Source organism: Myxocyprinus asiaticus, chromosome 18, assembly GCF_019703515.2.
Source record: "Myxocyprinus asiaticus isolate MX2 ecotype Aquarium Trade chromosome 18, UBuf_Myxa_2, whole genome shotgun sequence".
In the NCBI taxonomy this organism is placed as follows: domain Eukaryota; kingdom Metazoa; phylum Chordata; class Actinopteri; order Cypriniformes; family Catostomidae; genus Myxocyprinus; species Myxocyprinus asiaticus.
In genome coordinates, this window is record NC_059361.1 from 19,549,310 (window position 1) to 19,568,009 (window position 18,700).

The 18,700-nt window shown below is 37.4% G+C and overlaps 1 protein-coding gene across 2 annotated transcripts; it reads right to left on the reverse strand.

Moving 5' to 3' along the window:
• Positions 1-737: 737 nt before the first annotated feature.
• nat10 (N-acetyltransferase 10) lies at positions 738-16,758 on the reverse strand. 2 transcript variants are annotated; one of them, XM_051724374.1, is made up of 29 exons: positions 16,615-16,758; positions 16,292-16,422; positions 16,103-16,194; positions 14,957-15,128; positions 14,743-14,865; positions 14,574-14,635; positions 14,139-14,253; positions 13,955-14,062; positions 13,733-13,866; positions 13,516-13,609; positions 11,892-11,990; positions 11,563-11,699; positions 11,348-11,472; positions 9,838-9,988; positions 9,448-9,544; positions 9,227-9,343; positions 9,011-9,112; positions 8,671-8,745; positions 8,415-8,531; positions 7,909-8,042; positions 7,779-7,827; positions 6,630-6,726; positions 5,728-5,838; positions 5,465-5,637; positions 4,005-4,124; positions 2,083-2,181; positions 1,715-1,788; positions 1,403-1,483; positions 738-1,276 (listed from the first exon to the last, which is right to left on the reverse strand). In XM_051724374.1, the coding sequence occupies exons 2-29, from the start codon at positions 16,403-16,405 to the stop codon at positions 1,171-1,173; spliced, it is 3,078 nt and encodes a 1,025-aa protein (XP_051580334.1). In that variant the 5' UTR covers positions 16,406-16,422; positions 16,615-16,758; the 3' UTR covers positions 738-1,170. The 2 variants fall into 2 exon arrangements, 1 of the variants encoding a protein (XP_051580334.1); XR_007899785.1 differs by lacking the exons at positions 738-1,276; positions 1,403-1,483 and adding an exon at positions 2,490-3,357 and having other exon boundaries at positions 1,743-1,788.
• Between the last annotated feature and the right edge of the window lie 1,942 nt (positions 16,759-18,700).

The following is an 18,700-nucleotide window of genomic DNA, read 5'->3' on the forward strand; positions in this document are numbered from 1 at the left end:
AGAATGGCCAGACTGGTTCGAACTGACAAAGTCTACGGTAACTCAGATAACCGCTCTGTACAGTTGTGGTGAGAATATCATCTCAGAATGCTATTGCGAGATGCAGGATGACGCTGTTTTGGCGGCACGAGGGGGACCTACACAATATTAGGCATGGTTGTTTTAATGTTGTGGCTGATCGGTGTACTGTATATGTATATATACACTGATGAGCCAAAACATTATAACCACTAACAGGTGAAGCAAATAATGTTGATCATCTCCTAACACATGTCAAGCCACATGTCAAGGTCTGGATAGATTAGATGGTAAGCGAACAACCAGTTCTCGTAGTCAGTGCGTTGAATGCAGGAGAAATGGGCAGGAGTAAAGACCTGATCGACTTAGACAATGGCCAAATAGTTATGGCCAGACGACTGGGTCAGAGCGTCTCTGAAACGGCAAGGCTTGTGGTGTGCTCCCGGTCATTAGTGGGGAGTACCGACAGTGGTTCGAGGAGGGCCAAACCACAAACCACAAACCGGCAACAGGGTGTTGGGCATCCAAGGCTCATCGATTTGCAAGTGCAACGAAGGCTATCCCGTCTGGTTAATCATGAGGCCTTGAACATATATTGATTTAAACATATGTTAATTCAAAATAGCGAAGGAAGTATGGTTACAAGAAAAATAATACACAGCTTGTAGGGCTTTCACTGATGAAAAACAAACAAACAAAAACAGATAAAAACATTGCACCTTATTTAATTGCCATCTTTAATTTTTGATGGGAATGACAACGAGTCTGTGAGGGATAGACCTTACAGTCTTCTAATGGGTTGTACTGTTGTTTGAAGTTGATGAAAAAAAAAACATTTCTGCATAAAGAAAACCTACCAAAAAAATGTGATGTGATCTAGGAGATTTATTCAGTGCATACCATTGAAAAGACTGACATCTTTCACTCACAGCCTCGTTTTCATTCATGTCAAACATCCAAAATGCAGCTACTGTGAAGAAGGTCTATTGGTCTTGTTTCTAAAATCATAACATTCTCAGTCAACTGGGTCATTGGATTCATTCTGATGGATTGACTTCTAGGATGAAATCCAGATGGAGTGACTTATAGGATGACAGGCACACGCACACACACAAAAAAAAAAATTCATTTGAAATTGGGAGTCCATTTCTTTTATGTTTTCTTTCCAAATTTGCTCTTCTTGTCCTTATTTTTCTTTATCTTCTTGTCTTGCCATTGTTCTTTCTGGTTTGTGCCTTCTAATTTCCTTTTCTTGTCACTAAGGGAGAAAAGGAAAGATGAGTTCATAGCAGTTCAAGCTGTCTCCATACAGACAAAACTCAAAAATAAAGGTCTCTGACATTTGTGTCCTCCACATGCCAGAGCTCCATCTTTCAACACTTACATTTTTATGCTAACAATAGCTGTTTGTCCTGCTTTCTTCAACACTTGGTCCCACTCCTCATCATCTCCTCTGATCATGTACCTTCATAAAAAAATTATAATAGAGTACATGTAGCACTGCACAGCCATCTGACTGAAAATGTCATAAATAGTACTTCCTCTAGATTCACGTTATCACCAGATGTACCTAATTACACTAACATTGATGAGAGAAGGTTTTCACTTTTTTAAGTATAAAATTTTATATTTATCTGGTAATATCTGCATGGTAATAGTTAAATAAAGTTTGGTCCATTGCTTTGAGATTACTCACTGTGAAAGATCCATGTCTTTAATGTTCTCCATGTCCTTGTTGTGTCTCTCTTGAAACTCTTTGGCAGCCTCATTCTACAGGTGTGGAGATATAGTCAAAATTTTCTCACAAAACAATTACATAACTTTTGACTACAGGCTGAGAAACAACATTGTTACAAGTATCAAACAATTGTAATAGACTAAAAAAGAAGCAATTCATGGAGTACCTATTCTATGAATGTGAGTGATTGTATATTTGTTCCTTCAAGGACTGCCGTAGGATTTACCCATTTAAAATTGGCTAGTGAGATGCCACCTAAAGATGCTTGGTCCTGTTGGCTAAGCAATATCTTTCAAATCACAAAAAAAAAATCTATAGTATCGTACCAGATCTTCATTTAGTGTCTGTGCAGTTGGTTCCATGCTTATGTCTTTGGTGGCCACCATCTCTGCCTCAACTGCCTTTTCCTGAAGAGTGTTGAAGAACTGCAGAAGAGTTGAAAAACAATAACTACACACTGAAACAACAATATAGAGTAGGCCAAAGAGCAAATACAGTGCATTCAAAAAGTATTCAGATGCCTTAATTTTTTTTTCACATTATGTTATGTTGTTATGCAGTCTTACGCTAAAACGTTTTAATTATTTTCACATCAATCTACACTCCATACCCCATCATAACAGAGCAATAAACCAGATTTTTGATTACTTTGCAAATTTATTAAAAAGAAGAAACTGAAATATCACATTGACATAAGTATTCAGACCCTTAACTCAGTACTTAGTTGAAGCACCTTTGGCAGCGATCACAGCTTCAAGTCTTTTTGGGTATGAAGCGACAAGCTTTTCACTCCTGGATTTTGGGATTTACGGCCATTCTTCTCTGCAGATCCTCTCAAGCTCTGTCAGGTTGGATGGGGACCATCGGTGGACAGCCATTTTCAGGTCTCTCCGATTGGGTTCAAGTCCAGGCTCTGGCTAGGCCTCTCAAAGACATTGACAGAGTTGTCCCAAAGCCACTCTTGCATTGTCTTGGATGTGTGCTTAAGGTCATTGTCCTGTTGGAAGGTGAACCTTCAGCCCAGTCTGAGGTCCCGAGCGCTCTGGACCAGGTTTTCATTAAGGATATCTCTGTATTTTACTGCGTTCAGCTTTCCTTCAACCCTGACCAGTCCCCCAGTCCCTGCCATTGAAAAACACCCCACAGCATGATGCTACCACCACCATGTTTCACTGTTGGGATGGTATTGCGCAGGTGGTGAGCGGTACCTGGTTTCATCCAGACGTGACGCTTGGAATTGAGACCAAACAGTTCAATCTTTGTTTCATCATAGACTGCGAGTCCTTTAGATGCTTTTTTGCTAATTCCAAGCAGGCTTTCATGTGTCTTGCACTGAGGAGAGGCTTCTGTCTGGCCACTCTGCCATAAAGCCCAGATCGGTGGAGTGTTGCAGTGATGGTTGTCCTTCTGCAAGTTTCTCCCATCTCCACACCTGATCTCTGGAGCTCAACTAGAGTGACCATCAGGTTCTTGGTCACATCTCTTACCAATGCCCTTCTGGCCCAATTGCTCAGTTTGGCCAGGCGGCCAGCTCTAGGAGTCCTGGTAGTTCCAAACTTCTTCCAGTTCAGAGTTATGGAGGCCACTGTGCTCTTGGGAACCTTCAATGCAGACAAAAAAAATTTGTAGCCTTCCCCAGATCTGTGCCTCAATACAATCCTGTCTCTGAGCTCTGCAGGCAGTTCCTTTGACCTCATGGCTTGGTTTTTGCTCTGATTTGCATTTTCAGCTGTGACACCTTATATAGACAGGTGTGTGCCTTTCCAAATCATGTACAATCAATTGAATTGGCCACAGGTGGACTCTAAGTGCAGAAACATCTCAAAGATTATCCAGAGAAATGGGATGCACCTGAGCTAAATTTCAAGTGTCATAGCAAAGGGTCTGAATACTTATGTCAATGTGATTTCATTTTTTTTCTTTTTAATACATTCGCAAAGTTATAAAATGTAAAGTTAAAGATCTGGTTTTTGCTTTGTCATTATAGGGTATGGAGTGGAGATTGATGTGGAAAAAATTAATAATTTAAAGCGTTTTAGCATAAGGCTGAACCATAACAAAATGTGAAAAAAAATGAAGGGGTCTGAATACTTTCTGAATGCACTGTATGCAGTATATTTCTCCCTCTTGACAGTAGCAGTGGTTTTATGATAAGCATGTTCAGAAGGCTAATCCTTCTAAGCCAATTTAGTTAGTTAAGAGGCCTGTGTGTATATGAAAGAAAATGAGAGGGCTTGTTTTGTCTCACCTGCACCACTTTACGGATGATACGGTTGAACAAGCCCATAAGCTGAGAACAAGGCAAGTCAATCTTTTTCTCAAGCTCATCTACAGTCTTGTGTTGAAGCCCAACTCCCAATAGTAGAGCCTGAAAAAGGATTGATTAGGTTTTACACACATGCCTGAACACATACGTGCACACCACAGAGATGAAAACTCAAGTCTTAAGACACCAATTTACTTGACTCAACTTAAAACTTGGACTTCAAACAAGAGATTTGGGTCTACAGGGACAAATATTTCCTTTGAATATCACAAGACGGAGATAAAAGGTGCTCTCTTGGGCACTCTGTCATATGATTTTTCTCCTGTGAGAATGTGTGCTCATTGCTCCCATATTCCATAGAAGTGCTTCAACACAGTAGCTGGATTTCCATCCAACTATTTTTATGTGCATTTTTAAATTGCGCATAAGAAATCCCGAATGGAAACGAATAAACTAATGCGCTAGGAGGAGGTGGATTTCCTAGAGTTTTGCATTAGTAAAAATGTGCATTAAGGTGATGGAAACACTTTTTTTGCAAAACGATGACAAGTTTTTACCATTCGTGCACGTGTTATGAGTGTGCAATAACTTGATGTGACTGGCCCCACAAAAGGTCAGACCTTGGCACACAAATCTTCGAACATAGCCCTTGACATTCAGAAGTGTTTAACCATAACAGTTTTGAGCGTTGGCGTTCCCAGGTTTGTGGAGGCTGGCAGTGTGTGGGCATCGCAGCCATTTCAGGCCTCATTATATCAGATATTACACTTATTCTGCAGCATCTCCTGGCAGCATTTAATAAAACAAGGTACAATTGCTCAAATCCTGCAAATTAAACTTTCCCCGAAGTAAAGAAATCATTCAGCTGTTCCATCATGACAAGGTGGGCTCCCTCAAGATAATGCGCATGACACAGTAGATGGAAACACGCAACAATTCATATTTTCTATAGTAACATTTTGAGAAATGCAAAACGTATCGATGATAACTCAGCTAATGACAACAACTGGTTTAATGTTAAAAAGGTTTAAAAACAGTGACCGTCTGACAAGTACTGTATGCAGCCTCTTAAAAAAAAAACGGCTTGTCTATCTGTGGAACCTTCACCACATGACAGCATGACAGAAATACAGAATCATTTAATATTTAATGTTAAATGTAGGTAAACAGTCTGCAACATATCATATAGTATTAAATAAATATTATATATTATATAAATATTATTACTAAAAAAATATTCATTTTAAAAGTATATATATATATATATATATATATATATATATATATATATATATATATATATATATATATTTTTTTTTTTTTTTTTTTTGTTTATTTATTAAATTAACTAGGGTTTAAAACAGGGTTCATATAACTAACCTACACAGAGAAAATTATTAGCAAAAGGGAATTGTGTACGCATACACATACTGCTGACTTACACACTGGGCAACAGAGAGCGTGATGTCTCCTAGCTGTTTGAGGAAATACATGTGAGCAATAACAGGAATCATGTCCATTATGAGATGATAGTCCACCATGTTTCTTGAATACATCTCCAAACGCTTTAGGTCATATGGAGTGAACTGGGCAGCTAGCTCTGCATTGGTGAGTCCTGAAAAGACACAGTCACATTAAGAATTTCATCTTTCACCAACACACATACAGCATTTAGTGAAATGAGGTAGAAGATGTGTGTCTGTACCTGCTGGGCTATCATCCTTGGCGCTCTTATTCTGCAATATGCTGAGAGCCAGTGTCGGGCTAAAACTGCTGAACTGGAAAGACAGCAGGGAGATGAACCTCCGTCGGAAATCTATCCAACACAAAGAGTCCTCTAAGTCTTTCAAATCAGACAGTGGATTTAAAACAGCATGATTGAGTGAGCATTTTATGTTTTTTAATTAGTCTCCTAGAATAGTTGATTATGACTGGTCAATCATGGCATTCTGCAGTCAGGTATGTTTGTATGATGACCACTCAACTGTATAATTAAAAGGCAAATGATTTCCTACATAGCTGTGCTAGTTTCATGTCATGCTGTAGTTCTTAACAAAGAATGAAATAATAGCAATCTAATAGTAATCATATTAGATGTAATACAAATATTTCATATTTATTTATTTGGTAAATAGCCAAGGAATAAGCAGGAAAGTTTACAGACACCACTTCAGTGTGATGATCCGGATTATCCTATTGCATTTAATTTTGCTGACTGTACATACCCTGTTTTGCACTCTGTTTTTGACAACAAATGTCAAGAAAATGCAGATGTTTTTTTTTTTGTTGTTTTTTTTTTATGAGATTATATTAAAAAAAAATTTAGAACTTCGGTCAGAGCTGTATCCTTGTGGACAGTGCTCTGACATGGTTGCTGTAGTATCATGGCCGACCCGAGTTTGAGTCCTGGCTCGAGGTCCTATCCCGATCCCATTCTCCCTCTTCTTCCCTGCCGTTTATTGTCTCCCTCTCCACTATCCTATCTAATATAAGTGGCTTTCTAAGGCGAAAAGTGCCAAAAATATAACTTGCAAAAATCTGAATTTAGGAACCGTGAATGTGTTCATGCATACAGCAGGATAAATATGAGAGATTGGGAATACTCACCTTTCCAGAAGGCAGATAGCCACTGGCCCTGCTCTGTCGACTCCTCAGTATTAAGCTCCTTCAGCATAATGCACGAGTGCTCCCCCGTCAGGTCATTCTATGAATCACAATTTAAGAATACATTCTGCCTTACATAGGGCCCTATGAAATTTTTAATAAAGTTTAATTTTTTTCCTAATTCCATGTTTTCCATTTTATTATATATGAATTCCATCTTTTAAAGTTTAATTTAATGTTATAGTTTAAAATTAATTAATAGAATTTTTATAAAATTAAAAGTTATTTTTCAACATACCATTACATTATTTTTATCAAATGAAATGCTTCTCACAGCACAATCCAAAACACAATAATGGAGTTGTTTTTTCAGTCAAATACAGTGCTACACAGCAGAGCATCACAGTATTGATGAAAGCATTGATCGATGGAAACTCTTGTTCAGTACAAAAGCAGTCTTGCTTGTAAGATATTGCTCAAATATAATGTTATTATTATGTATTATTACATGGAATATTAACATTACTATATGGTAGGAATATATTTCTGTCGCAATTTCACGAGTCTAGTTAAATTGAGCTTTTATTTTGGTGGAAAGTCGAATAAAGCAATTTGAATTTGTATGTTTTTGATGACAGCTTCACACCTCCGGATAAGTTCTTTGGCTTAAGTGTGCTTGTCATACCGCAAAAGGCTGGGATTTAATTATATAAATATATAGTCTGCATGTGCTGCACACTTTAAGCTTAATGTGCGCTCTGCTGTCTGTAATCAATAACAAACATTATCACATAGTATAAGTGTGATGCTTATACTTATGATGAAGTCTTATCGGTGTACAAGGGGCCGGATTCACACATTCCCTTTGAAACGTGCAGCACATTTAGATTGTATTTAATTAAATCATCTTTTGTGATTTAATCATCACACTAGGACATATCACATCTTTAACTGGATTAAGCATTACAACATAAATTTTATCCAAAATATGTCACATTCCGTGTTTAATAGTTAATCCCGTTTTTATGACTGGAATCCGTGATTCCATCCGTGTTTACAGCATCGCGTGTCATAGCGCCCTACTTTTACCATCTTATTTTACAAAAAAAACTATAGTCTTGACCATACTGAAAAACAAAGCTGCATCCTTACCGGAGTCTGTCTTAAATAAACCGGAACAAATCCAGCCTTTTTCCAGAATCTGGAGTGGAAGAAAGCGGGGTGATTAAGAACAATATAGCAGTAGTGCTGTTTGTGCATACCCTGTAAATCTGCAACTCACTTCAGCAGCTGAGAAGTGAGACCATATGACACCCCCAGGTAGTCCAACCTTTCGGCTCTCCTCTCGTTCAGCTTCAACAGCAATGGTGGCAGGTCTTTTCTGGGTGACACCACCTCCTCCAGGAGACTGACAGTCTGTACACACATGAATAAAAATTAAACAATCCTTACTGAATACACTTTACACTATTCTCATTTATCGTAGCTTTTGATCAAGATAATATGCTACTTTATCAGCGAAAAGTTGAATGTTGAATCAGTGTCATCTCTTGTTTGTGAATGAAGAAACAGAGGACATTACAATTGCCTCCCCTAAACTATATTCTGTGCAATGTTGCCTGAGGGGGCTAATTAAAAAAAAAAAGCTTCAGACAATAGCACATCAGTTAGGGCTTGATCAATACACATCTGAAAAGATTAAATCTAAACTTAATAAAGCAGATTATCTTAATAAGAGCTTAACACTGAACTCAACCAAAAAAAGCATTGCTTATTAAAGACTGTTACCTCACTGCTCACGGATGTGATCGTGCTGGCTGCTGTCTGTTCTTTCTCATCCAAAAGAGGAAACTGACCCTCGTAGTATCGCTGCAGCAGTTCCAACGCACGGCTGCCGTAACCCATCTGCAGAGCAATACAATGAATCACATGTGCAATGGCGTAGCAGTTCAAACAATGCAATACTGCAGCAAATTGCATATTTAAGCTTTTCACTGGACATTAACCATGCTTGTCTAAAATCAGAGGAAGTGAAGATATTTACCCCCTGATAGTCAGGATTCACTGCAATACGGACAATCCTGCCGCCCGAAAGGCCTCCAAACTCAGGGTCTTGAAACTAAATGCAAAACAATAGAGTATCACAAAAAATAATTAGAATTCACTCTCTTGTAACCAGTTGGTTAGAAGTAATTGCAAATTGGCTAAGAAAGGTGAAGCTAGTTCTAATAAAGGTCTAGCAGCATTTGTTTGCAGATGCCATTTTATAAGTGTGACTCAAGTGACCAAAAGTGTCCAAATACTTTTTTGGGCCACTGTAGATTAATACAATTGTCAGTATAGAATAAACGATCTATTCCATAATTCACGCCATTTCCAATTACCTGTTCTGAAACAGTCCAGGGAATGAGGTCACCTGAAGCTTTCTTTCCTCTGGACAAGCTGCTGAGGATGGACTGACGGGAGATCTCTCCTTCTAGACAAACCTGTAAGCAAAAACGCAGGTGCAAAGTTCTATCAAAACAACCCACAGGTCTTTCAATAACGTCAACTTCACCTCATTATCACTAGTATCAGAATTACGTGAGCTGTGGCCATACCTGCACAACTGCTAAGACTTCCGGGAGAGAGTTCTGTGTGGGTGGAACAGGAGGAAGCAGACAGAACAGATGGTGAGCCGGAGCGTCTGAGAGCATCTGAAGGTCATTGGGCGAGTTCTGAAGAGGAAGAGAAGAAAACTGAGCCAATGCAAGTTTGATATCTGGAGGTTAAGACATAATGTAATAGCTCAATACAATAGATAGTACACTAATACATTTACCTTGTAGTGTGATGCTACATAGAGTGCCATTAGGCGCTGAAGAAAAGTCTCAGAGGCTTTGTGGTAACAGAACAATGTGTCTCGATTCACATAGTAACTGGAATAAGGTATTAAAGAAAGCTAACACAGACAGATATTACATGTATGTGTTTACAACATATTGTTCTAGGCTAATTCTTTATCTAACACCAAAGAAACAAAAGGTTTGGTATATAAACTGATGAGATGCTACAATATTTTGTTATTATGGGATTAAGTATATGTATGTGTTGGCTAAACTGTTTGTATCAGGAAGGTAAAATGCAAAAGTGAAAGATAAGCTAGTATGATGTCTCATGATGAACTCATGAACCCATGAGAAAATGCCTTTAATAGGCTGTTAGAGGATACAGGTCACACGTCTGGGGTAAGGGGCAGCCGGAAATGATGCGTGGTACACTCAGACAGTCCAAACACAGCAGTTCATTTAGCCATTTCTCCACATGGTCCCCTTGGCCATAACGGATAGACTCGTGGAGGGTCACCTCATGGAGGGTTCGTGCTGCAGAACATAATGAATAATTTATTTAAATGGATAATTCACCCAAAAAAGGAAATTCTCACATCATTTACTCACCCTCATGCCATCCCAGATGTGTAGGACTTTTTTTTTCTTCTGCAGGACACAAAGATTTATAGAAGAATATCTCAGCTCTGTTGGTCCTTACAATGCAAGTGAATGGTGGCCAGAACTTTGAAGGTCCAAAAAGCACATTAAGGCAGCATAAAAGTAATCCATTAATTCCAGTGGTTAAATTATCATTAGATCAAAGAAACCGATCAATATTTAAGTCATTTGAAAGTCACATTTTGAAAGTGAAAGTGGAGATTTATGGTAAAAAAATAAATTAAAAAAAAAGGACTGTTGATCTGTTTTTCACCCACACCTGTCATATCGCTTCTGAAAACATTGATTTAACCACTGGAGTCTGATGGATTACTTTTACTTGGCCTTTATGCGATTTTTGGAGCTTCAAAGGTCTGGTCACCATTCACTTGTATTGTATGGACCTACAGAGCTGAGATATTCTTCTAAAAATCGTTGTTTGTGTTCTGCAGAAGAAAGAAAGTCATATGCATCTGGAATGGCATGAGGGTGTGTAAACAATGAGAGAATTTTCATTTGTGGGTGAACTATCCCTTTAAGTACACATTTACAATCATTTAGTCATTCTAGTTTTGCAGATTGTTGCCAAAGAAGTTGTACAAAAATTCATACTGTAGCCAAATTTAAAATGTATCCATGTATGAATGTCACTAAACCTAATTTGCATTTTTTCTTGAATGGATTAATTGGAACAGATAATGAAGTAAAAGCAAACAAGAAGTGCCAAGTATACATGGGAACTCCTTCAATACAGTTTAAAAAGCATTCCAGGTGGGTACCTCATGAGAGAATGCCCACAGTTTGCAGAACTGTAAACCAAATTTAAGCTAAATTTAAGATTAAATTTTTTTTATTCAACAAATTTTGGTCACTACATAATTCCCATATTTCTGTTTGTGTTATCAAATCAAAATCAAATCCCTTTATTATCACTCAACCATATACACAAGAGCAACAGTGGGGGATTATTAGTTTTTATAACTTTATTATTAATCTAACATATGGCAAACAGTAATATTAAAGAATGACTAGTTGACTCCAAACTTCTAGTGTAAAATGAGGTGGAAATCTGTGTTTTTGTTTTTTCCATTTATGCATTTGGCAGACACTTTTATCCATAGAGACTTTGTGCATTCAAGGTATATATATTTTTTTTTCATCAGTTTGTGTGTTCCCAGTGAATCTAACCCATGATCCTGGCGATGCTCTACCAGTTGAGCTAAAGGAACCATGTATTGGATGGGTGTTGGATACCTGCTGCCAGTCTGACTGTGCTGGTGTTTCTGTTCTCAGCGGAGAGGTTCTGCTGGCTGTCTGCACTTTGTTGCCTCAACTGCTGAATGAGTTTAAGAGACAGAGAGCGCCCTGTCCCCTCATAGCTGCACATAGACACATGTACACATAGATTAGTGCCAATGTTATTTTACCAATCTAAAACATTAAAATCTAACAGATCTCCAAATACAGACCCATTAATTGTAGATGCCATAAACACAAGGTAAGGCCCCAGTAGTTTCTTCACTAAAGGCAGGGGGATAGCAGCAGCCTCATCAATGACTAGCAGCTCTGCCTGGCCTAACTTCACAGCATCAGCAGGGTGGATGTACTGCAGGTTAGCAAGAGAGTCGGTTGGTAAATGATGGTGTTGATCTTGTCTGGGGTTACATCTCTCTACGCTTTCATATATTTAAAACATACTGAAGTGCAATATGCACACTCTGAGCAAAGGTATTGTCTGAGACTCCACGATTCAACAAATATTTGCAAGTAGGAAAAGCAGAGATGGAAGCCAATTTACCTGAATGGTCTGTCGGTGTTCCCTGAAGATGTTAACACGGACCACAGCTTTGTTAAACTCTGGGTTCAAAGACTGGATTATTTCATAGTCCATATGTTCCTACAATAAGAACATCTGGTTTAACATATGCCCCTCAGACATTTATATTCTCCTGATAGATAGTCATTTGTATAATACAGATAGTGACAGTCCTGGATGCTGAGTGGTCAATACATCGTTCCAGCTGTGCTCAAATACACATAGTAACAGCTATAGTCACATTTTCATACAAGTTACAAATGTAACTTCTGCACAAAATCAGATCGGCAAAACAATTCTGTAAATAAAGCAGCTTTTCCAACCCACGTGTTGAGAGAACAAAATAGTCACTAGTTGCGCAAAATAAAAATGAAACAAGAACTTGAAGCCACTATGGCTCTTTTATTAAAATGTACTAAATAACTTGTGGTTTAGAGTGCGCAGACAAGCCGCTAGCGTTCAGCAGCAAAATACTAGCCAATCAAGTTGATAACAAGCTTTGTCTCTGTGATTTCAGAATAACCAGAGCAACATTTCAGATAAAGGGTTTGAAGCATTCCACTGCATTTTCTGCCTAATAACCACATTTTGCTGTGACTATATTCACAGTATGTTGAAATACTGAGGGGGAAGTATAGTTTATACCAAATATTATGTATATTAATTATGGCTGGGAAAATTAACGCATTAATTTCTGCGATTACTAGTTGACTGTTTAACGCGTGCATTTTCTTTTTGCGCAAATAATGCAGTATCCCTTTTTATTTTCATTTCCTTAAACTTCACTGATGTTTTTCCACACTTCCTGTGGCTAAAATTGGCATATATCAATTTTCAGGAAGTACACACTCTACTTGACTGCACATCCTAGTACAGAAACTGATTGTGTGGAGCTGTGTACACTTATTCAATCCCCAAGACATATGTCCTGGGCATAATAAATACGGGAGCGGATTTACTGTACAGAGAATGGAGACTTCACTCGCAGGCGGTGAGCCAGGGGTGGGAAAGTATGGCAGCTTGCCCATATTTATCTTCACATCACCTGAAAATGCTCACTCTTTGTCATCTGAACCAGTGTCAAAAGCGAAAACACACAAGAAAGACTCGGCGTATATATTTATTGTGTCCAATAATGCATTGACAATGTACACTTAAGTTTATCTTGCCAATAAAGCTTGACATGAATACGCCCTTATGATCATATTATTTACAAAGCCCACTGGAAAATGGCAGAACATTTTGCCCAACTATTGACTCCAGCATGTCCACTGATTTTATGGTATTTATACAAACATTTATATCAATATTTATACCTGTTAAAATGTCTCTAATAAACATGTACATTTTTAAATAATTAAAATAAACAACTTATTTACTTGCAAGTTCTCTGAGACCAGATATAAAGAAAATATATAGTATTTATGATTACATTTTAATGTTTGTTTTAGTGTACCATGATTAATCGTGATTAATCACAGAACACTAGTTAAAAATAAGAAAATTAGTTCAAAAATGCTCATCAATTCACAGCCCAAATATTAACAGAACGGTCTGGTTTACAAATAGATCATTTCTACTGTTTAATAATCATAATGATGATTACCTGATACTGGAGGGCGTCAAAACCTTTAAATATGAACTCAAACAGTGTGTGCAGATTGTCCGGGCTGGGTGATGTGACGAAAATATTGGAATAGCTGAGAACAGAGAGAGAAATCAAAGAAATTAGCTACTTACAGCTCAGGAAGGAAATGTAACAAGTGTGTGCATGTATGAGAGAGAAAGAGCTTGGTCATGTTAGCATTCACCGCACTACATACCCAAATGCAACAGCTCCGGCTATAGCCAATCCCAGCGCAGCAGACTTGCCTCGACCACGGGCAGCAGTGAGAGCTACAGTGCTGCGTAAGGTCTTCTCTGAAATGGCCTCTATGAACTTCAGCACCGCTTTGGCCTAAACACAAATACAAAGACAAAACGTCACATTGTGCCACATGAAACACATGAAACGTCAAGATCTCTATCTGTTATTTTGGTTATACCTGGTCCACAGTTTTGCAGCTGTCCACTAGAACACCAACTGGCTGTGTGTCTTGTAAATTCTCCTTTAGATCCTTCAGCTCTTGTTCCCGTGGAGACAGTCTATCATCCTGTTGGCAAATACAAAGATTATGGAACTTATCTGTGCCCACTGACAAACAGTACATGATCAGATTCCAGACTTACCTGTGTTTTAGGGGGTAGAGGTTTGATGTTGGTAATATGACTGGAGATTGGCAGAATATTGAGTTGGTCATCAATAACAACACATGTTTTACAGGAGGCGAGAGACAGGATGAATCTAGGAAACAATATGAAAAGGCATTGCTACAAAAATATGTGAGGCAATTGTCTCAGAAACGTCAATGGAGAGATGAAGCAAAATAGGATACAGCAAGCTTGATCTCAAGACTTGTATTGGTCACAGCAGTAAAAGCCTAATAACCCAGTAATATTCACATTAATTGCTCGAAACAAAGTTTAGAACAAAACGCTTTAATGTAAACTTGATTGATCTTGATCTAAATGAAATTTCTAGCAGCATTAGTGTTTTCAAATGCATGTTTAATGTCATTTGATCTTCTGAATTTATATTTTATAATTTGGTCTAACAAAACCAACCTTTCATTGAACCTTCCAACAACATCCTGGTGAGCCTCTGTCCGATATCGCGAATGAACATCCTGAAAGAGAACAAGACTAAGCAATAACAGTCACACTTACGTAATTTTTTTTTTTACACAAATTAGCACATTCATATTTGTTTACAAGCACTTAAGGGGCCATTTACCATTGTCATTGTATACAGCTGTTTCAGTGAGTTCACAGTCCTCAGAAGAATGACCACAATGCCTCCACCTTCCACTGTCTCTATGGTTCGAGCTAAAAGGTTAGGAGTGAGAGCTTCAAAGTCCTAAAACAGGAATTAAAGGTGAGATGAACTTCATTTATAAAGTCTAGCGTAATAAGAAGGTCCTATATGAGAAGTGTGTCACTGTTGTTACCTGCAGAACACACATGCCATATGTGTTTCCCAAGATCTTGTGAGTTTCATTGTAGTAACAGTAGCGGATGTTGGTTGCAGCAACAAAGAGCTCAAAGGGATCATCCTGATTTAGATTCAATGTGCCTGTTTTGATCTTCTTCTGCAGCTGCCGCATCCTCTTCTTACGATTACTATAAAAGAAAAGATTTGTATACAAATGCTTATACTACATACTCCCACACATTTTGACCAGTGAATTTCCATGACTTTTGCTTTGGAAATCTTCCAAATCAGTCGCAACTGAATCATTCACACCGATTTGTGAATCATTTCGACTAATTAATTGAAAAAAAAAAAAAAAACTTTAAAAGGAATATTCTGGGTTCAATACAAGTTAAGCTCAATCGACAGCATTTGTATCACTGTTGATTACCACAAAAAATATTTCCGACTCATGCCTCCTTTTCTTTAAAAAAAAAAAAAAGCACAAATTAAAGTTACAGTGAGGCACTTACAGTGGAAGTGAATGGGGCCAATGTTTGGAGGGTTTAAAAGCAGAAATGTGCAGCTTATAATTTTTTTTTAAAGAACTTATATTAATTTTTCTGTTAAAACTCATGTATTGTTTGAGCTGTAAGTTCTTTAAATAGTCATTTTTACAGCCATTTTAGGGTTTGTTGACATTACACTGTTGTAAAATTGGCTATAACTTTACACAGAAAAGGTTAGTTAGTGATTTTATCACACTAAAATCATGTTAAAATACATGTTGTTTATGACTTGTGACTATCCTTCTGAAACAGTGAGTATTTTAACGTTTACAGAATGGCCTCATTCACTTCCATTGTAAGTGCCTCACCATAACCCGGATTTTTGCCCTTTTTTTTTTTTTTTTTTAAGGAGGGATGATTCAGAGTTATTTTGTGTGGTAATCAATATCATACCACTAATCCTGCTGATTGAGCTTAACTTGTATTGAACACGGTATATTGCTTTAAACAATGATTCGCTCGCAAATCAGACATCTTGCAAGCAAGGTTTACTCAACAGAAAAGCAATAGCTATTTGACAGTTTTGTCAGACAAGTAAGGGTCTGTCATCCGAGTGTTCCATGAAAAGTTAACATTGGGGGGCTAAAGTGTTCTCATACCATGAGTAATCATACCTGCTAAAGCCAAGCTCCTTTTTGTAGCACCATAAGACTGATGGCCGGGCTCGGACTGTAGCTTTAGACAGCATGTGATGCAGAATGACAACCTGGATGCATAGTAACGTACTGATGAGTGTGAGTTTAGGTCTGGTTCAGCAAACGTCACACAGGAATACAGTACTATTAAACACAGTTATGCATTACCTGATCTCTTCCACGATCACCAACAATAACAAACACAGATCGATGTTGTTGCGCGACACCGTTTTCTATCTGGACACGAATACGATTGTCCACCTTCTTCCGAAAAGTGGCCATGGCGACAACGCTTCACCCTGTCAACACGATTAGTGAAACAAGTTAAGGACAGTAATTAAACCCAGCTTTACTTTTTACATTTGTGACATGGCCTGGAATAAAATAACGTAGTGTGTCGGCAGAAACGTACTTTTTACACATACTATATAGCGAACAGTCAGATATTGGCTAATTTTAAGCGTATTCATGAATGATCATAAAAGGCATACCTAAAATGTTGTACCAATGTTGAAAAATAACACTATTTAAATCTCAAACACAACTTTGCAAGACGAACAACAAAAAACAAAACAAAAAAAAACAGTGTCTCATTTACAGTACACCACCATGCTCATACGTTCACGTGGGAAATGCCTCGGCGGAAGGACCTCGAAATGATGGACCATATAGCTGTCCATGACATCGCCTGTTCAGAATGACGATCAAGCATTAAAGGAATATTCCGGGCTCAATACAAGTTAAGCTCAAACGACAGCATTTGTGGCATACTGTTGATTACAACAAAAATTTATTTTTATTTGTCCCTCCTTTTCTTAAAAAATAAATAAATAAATCTGTGTTCCAGTTAGGCACTTACAATGGAAATGAATGGAGCCAATCTGTAAACGCCACAAGACATAAATATGTGTGTTAACATGATTTTAGTGTGATCAAATCTCTCACTAACCATTTTTGTGTAGTTATAACCAATTTGACAACTTTGTTGCCATGACAATGTCAACAAACCCTAAAACCACAAATAAAATAATTTGTAAACCACTTTATAGCTAAAATAATACATGCGTTTTAACAGAATTAATGCAAGTGCTTTGATAAAACTATAAGCTTAACATTTCTGCCTTTAAATCCTCCAAAAATTGGCCCCATTCACTTCCATTGTGAGTGTCTCACTGTAACCTTTTTGCTTTTTTAAAAGGAGCGACGAGTCAAAATTATTTTCTGTGGTAATCAACATTATGCCACAAATGCTGTCCACTGAGCTTAACTTGCATTGAACACAGAATATTACTTTAAAATCATAAATGAAGATAAACAATTTAAGGGCAAGCACATATGTCTGCAGTGGTGTTCCTCATTTTTGTGTGAATTTCATGATCTTAAATGTATATATATATATATATATATATATATATATAAGTCTGTGCTATTAATTTGTGTTTGAATAAGAATCATGTAAATAAATATACACCCTGCTGAAAAGGGGAGGCACTTTTTAACTGTTCAGGCTGGAAGACAAGTTAAATCCACTAAGACTAGCCAACCAGTTTAGGCTGGCTTTAGCAATTTTTTTTTATATATATATATTTCCAGCAGGGTAGTGGAATTTGATGTGTTTGTAAAGGCAAACAAATAAATAAATGCACAATTTAGCCTACATGTGATTATCTATAGGCATTGCTGCTGTATGCAGCTCCATGAATTTCCAACAGAGCATTTGAATCAGTCAATTCATTAAGGGCAACTCCAGATATTTTCAAAATACAGGGTTTGCATGCTCTTTGGGTTACAAGGTTTGTGTCCAGCTTTATGAATAAATTATTCAAAACTGCAGTCAGCAAAGTCTCTTATTTCATCCCTAATTTCTGTAAATTTGAATTCTTTTGAAAAGTTTTTTTTTTTCTTTGTAATTTGTCTTGTGTTTTAAGTCATCAATGCCAAATAAACATTGTTTGGAGAAACAAGACATTGTCCATCCCATGCAGAAGATTCAACTGTCTTGATTTATCCAGCTGAAATATAAAATATTATTCGCCACCATATTTGGTCACTTGTTACATCTGTGGTGAGGTACTACAGTACATACAGTACTGTGCAAAAGTCTAAGGCACATTAGATGTATAACAAAAACATTGGTTTTAAAATGGTCATTTTAGATCTGCTGCTTTAGTGTGTCAATAGGAAATATCAATTTTAGATTTCCATACATTCCTTTTGTAAATAGAAACAGATGGCATGGCCCCAACAGAGCCTTAACATAATCATTTAATCAGTCTGCGATTACATGGAGAGTTAGAAGTAATTGAGACAGCCTAAATAAATAAAATTCTGGCAAGTTCTCCAAGATGCTTGGAACATCCTATCTGCATAAGTGTACCTAGGAGAATTAGTGATGCTTTAAAGGCATACGGTGGTGAGGCTGATTTAGTTTTTTTTTTTTTTTTTATATATACTGCCCTTTGTATGAAGTTAATTGATAGATGAAAATTATTCATGGTATTATTTTTGAAAACATTCTCACTGTGCAACATTCAAAAACTTTTGCACAGTACTGTATATAAACAAGTATAACATTAA

Coding starts and splice junctions, on each gene's coding strand:
- nat10 (XM_051724374.1), bottom strand. CDS start 16,405: ATGGCCACTTTTCGGAAGAAGGTGGACAATCGTATTCGTGTCCAGATA. Junction 11,991..13,515: donor TTGACGCCCTCCAGTATCAG/GTAATCATCATT, acceptor TTCTTATTGTAG/GAACATATGGACTATGAAAT. Junction 8,532..8,670: donor TGAATCCTGACTATCAGGGG/GTAAATATCTTC, acceptor ATTGCTCTGCAG/ATGGGTTACGGCAGCCGTGC.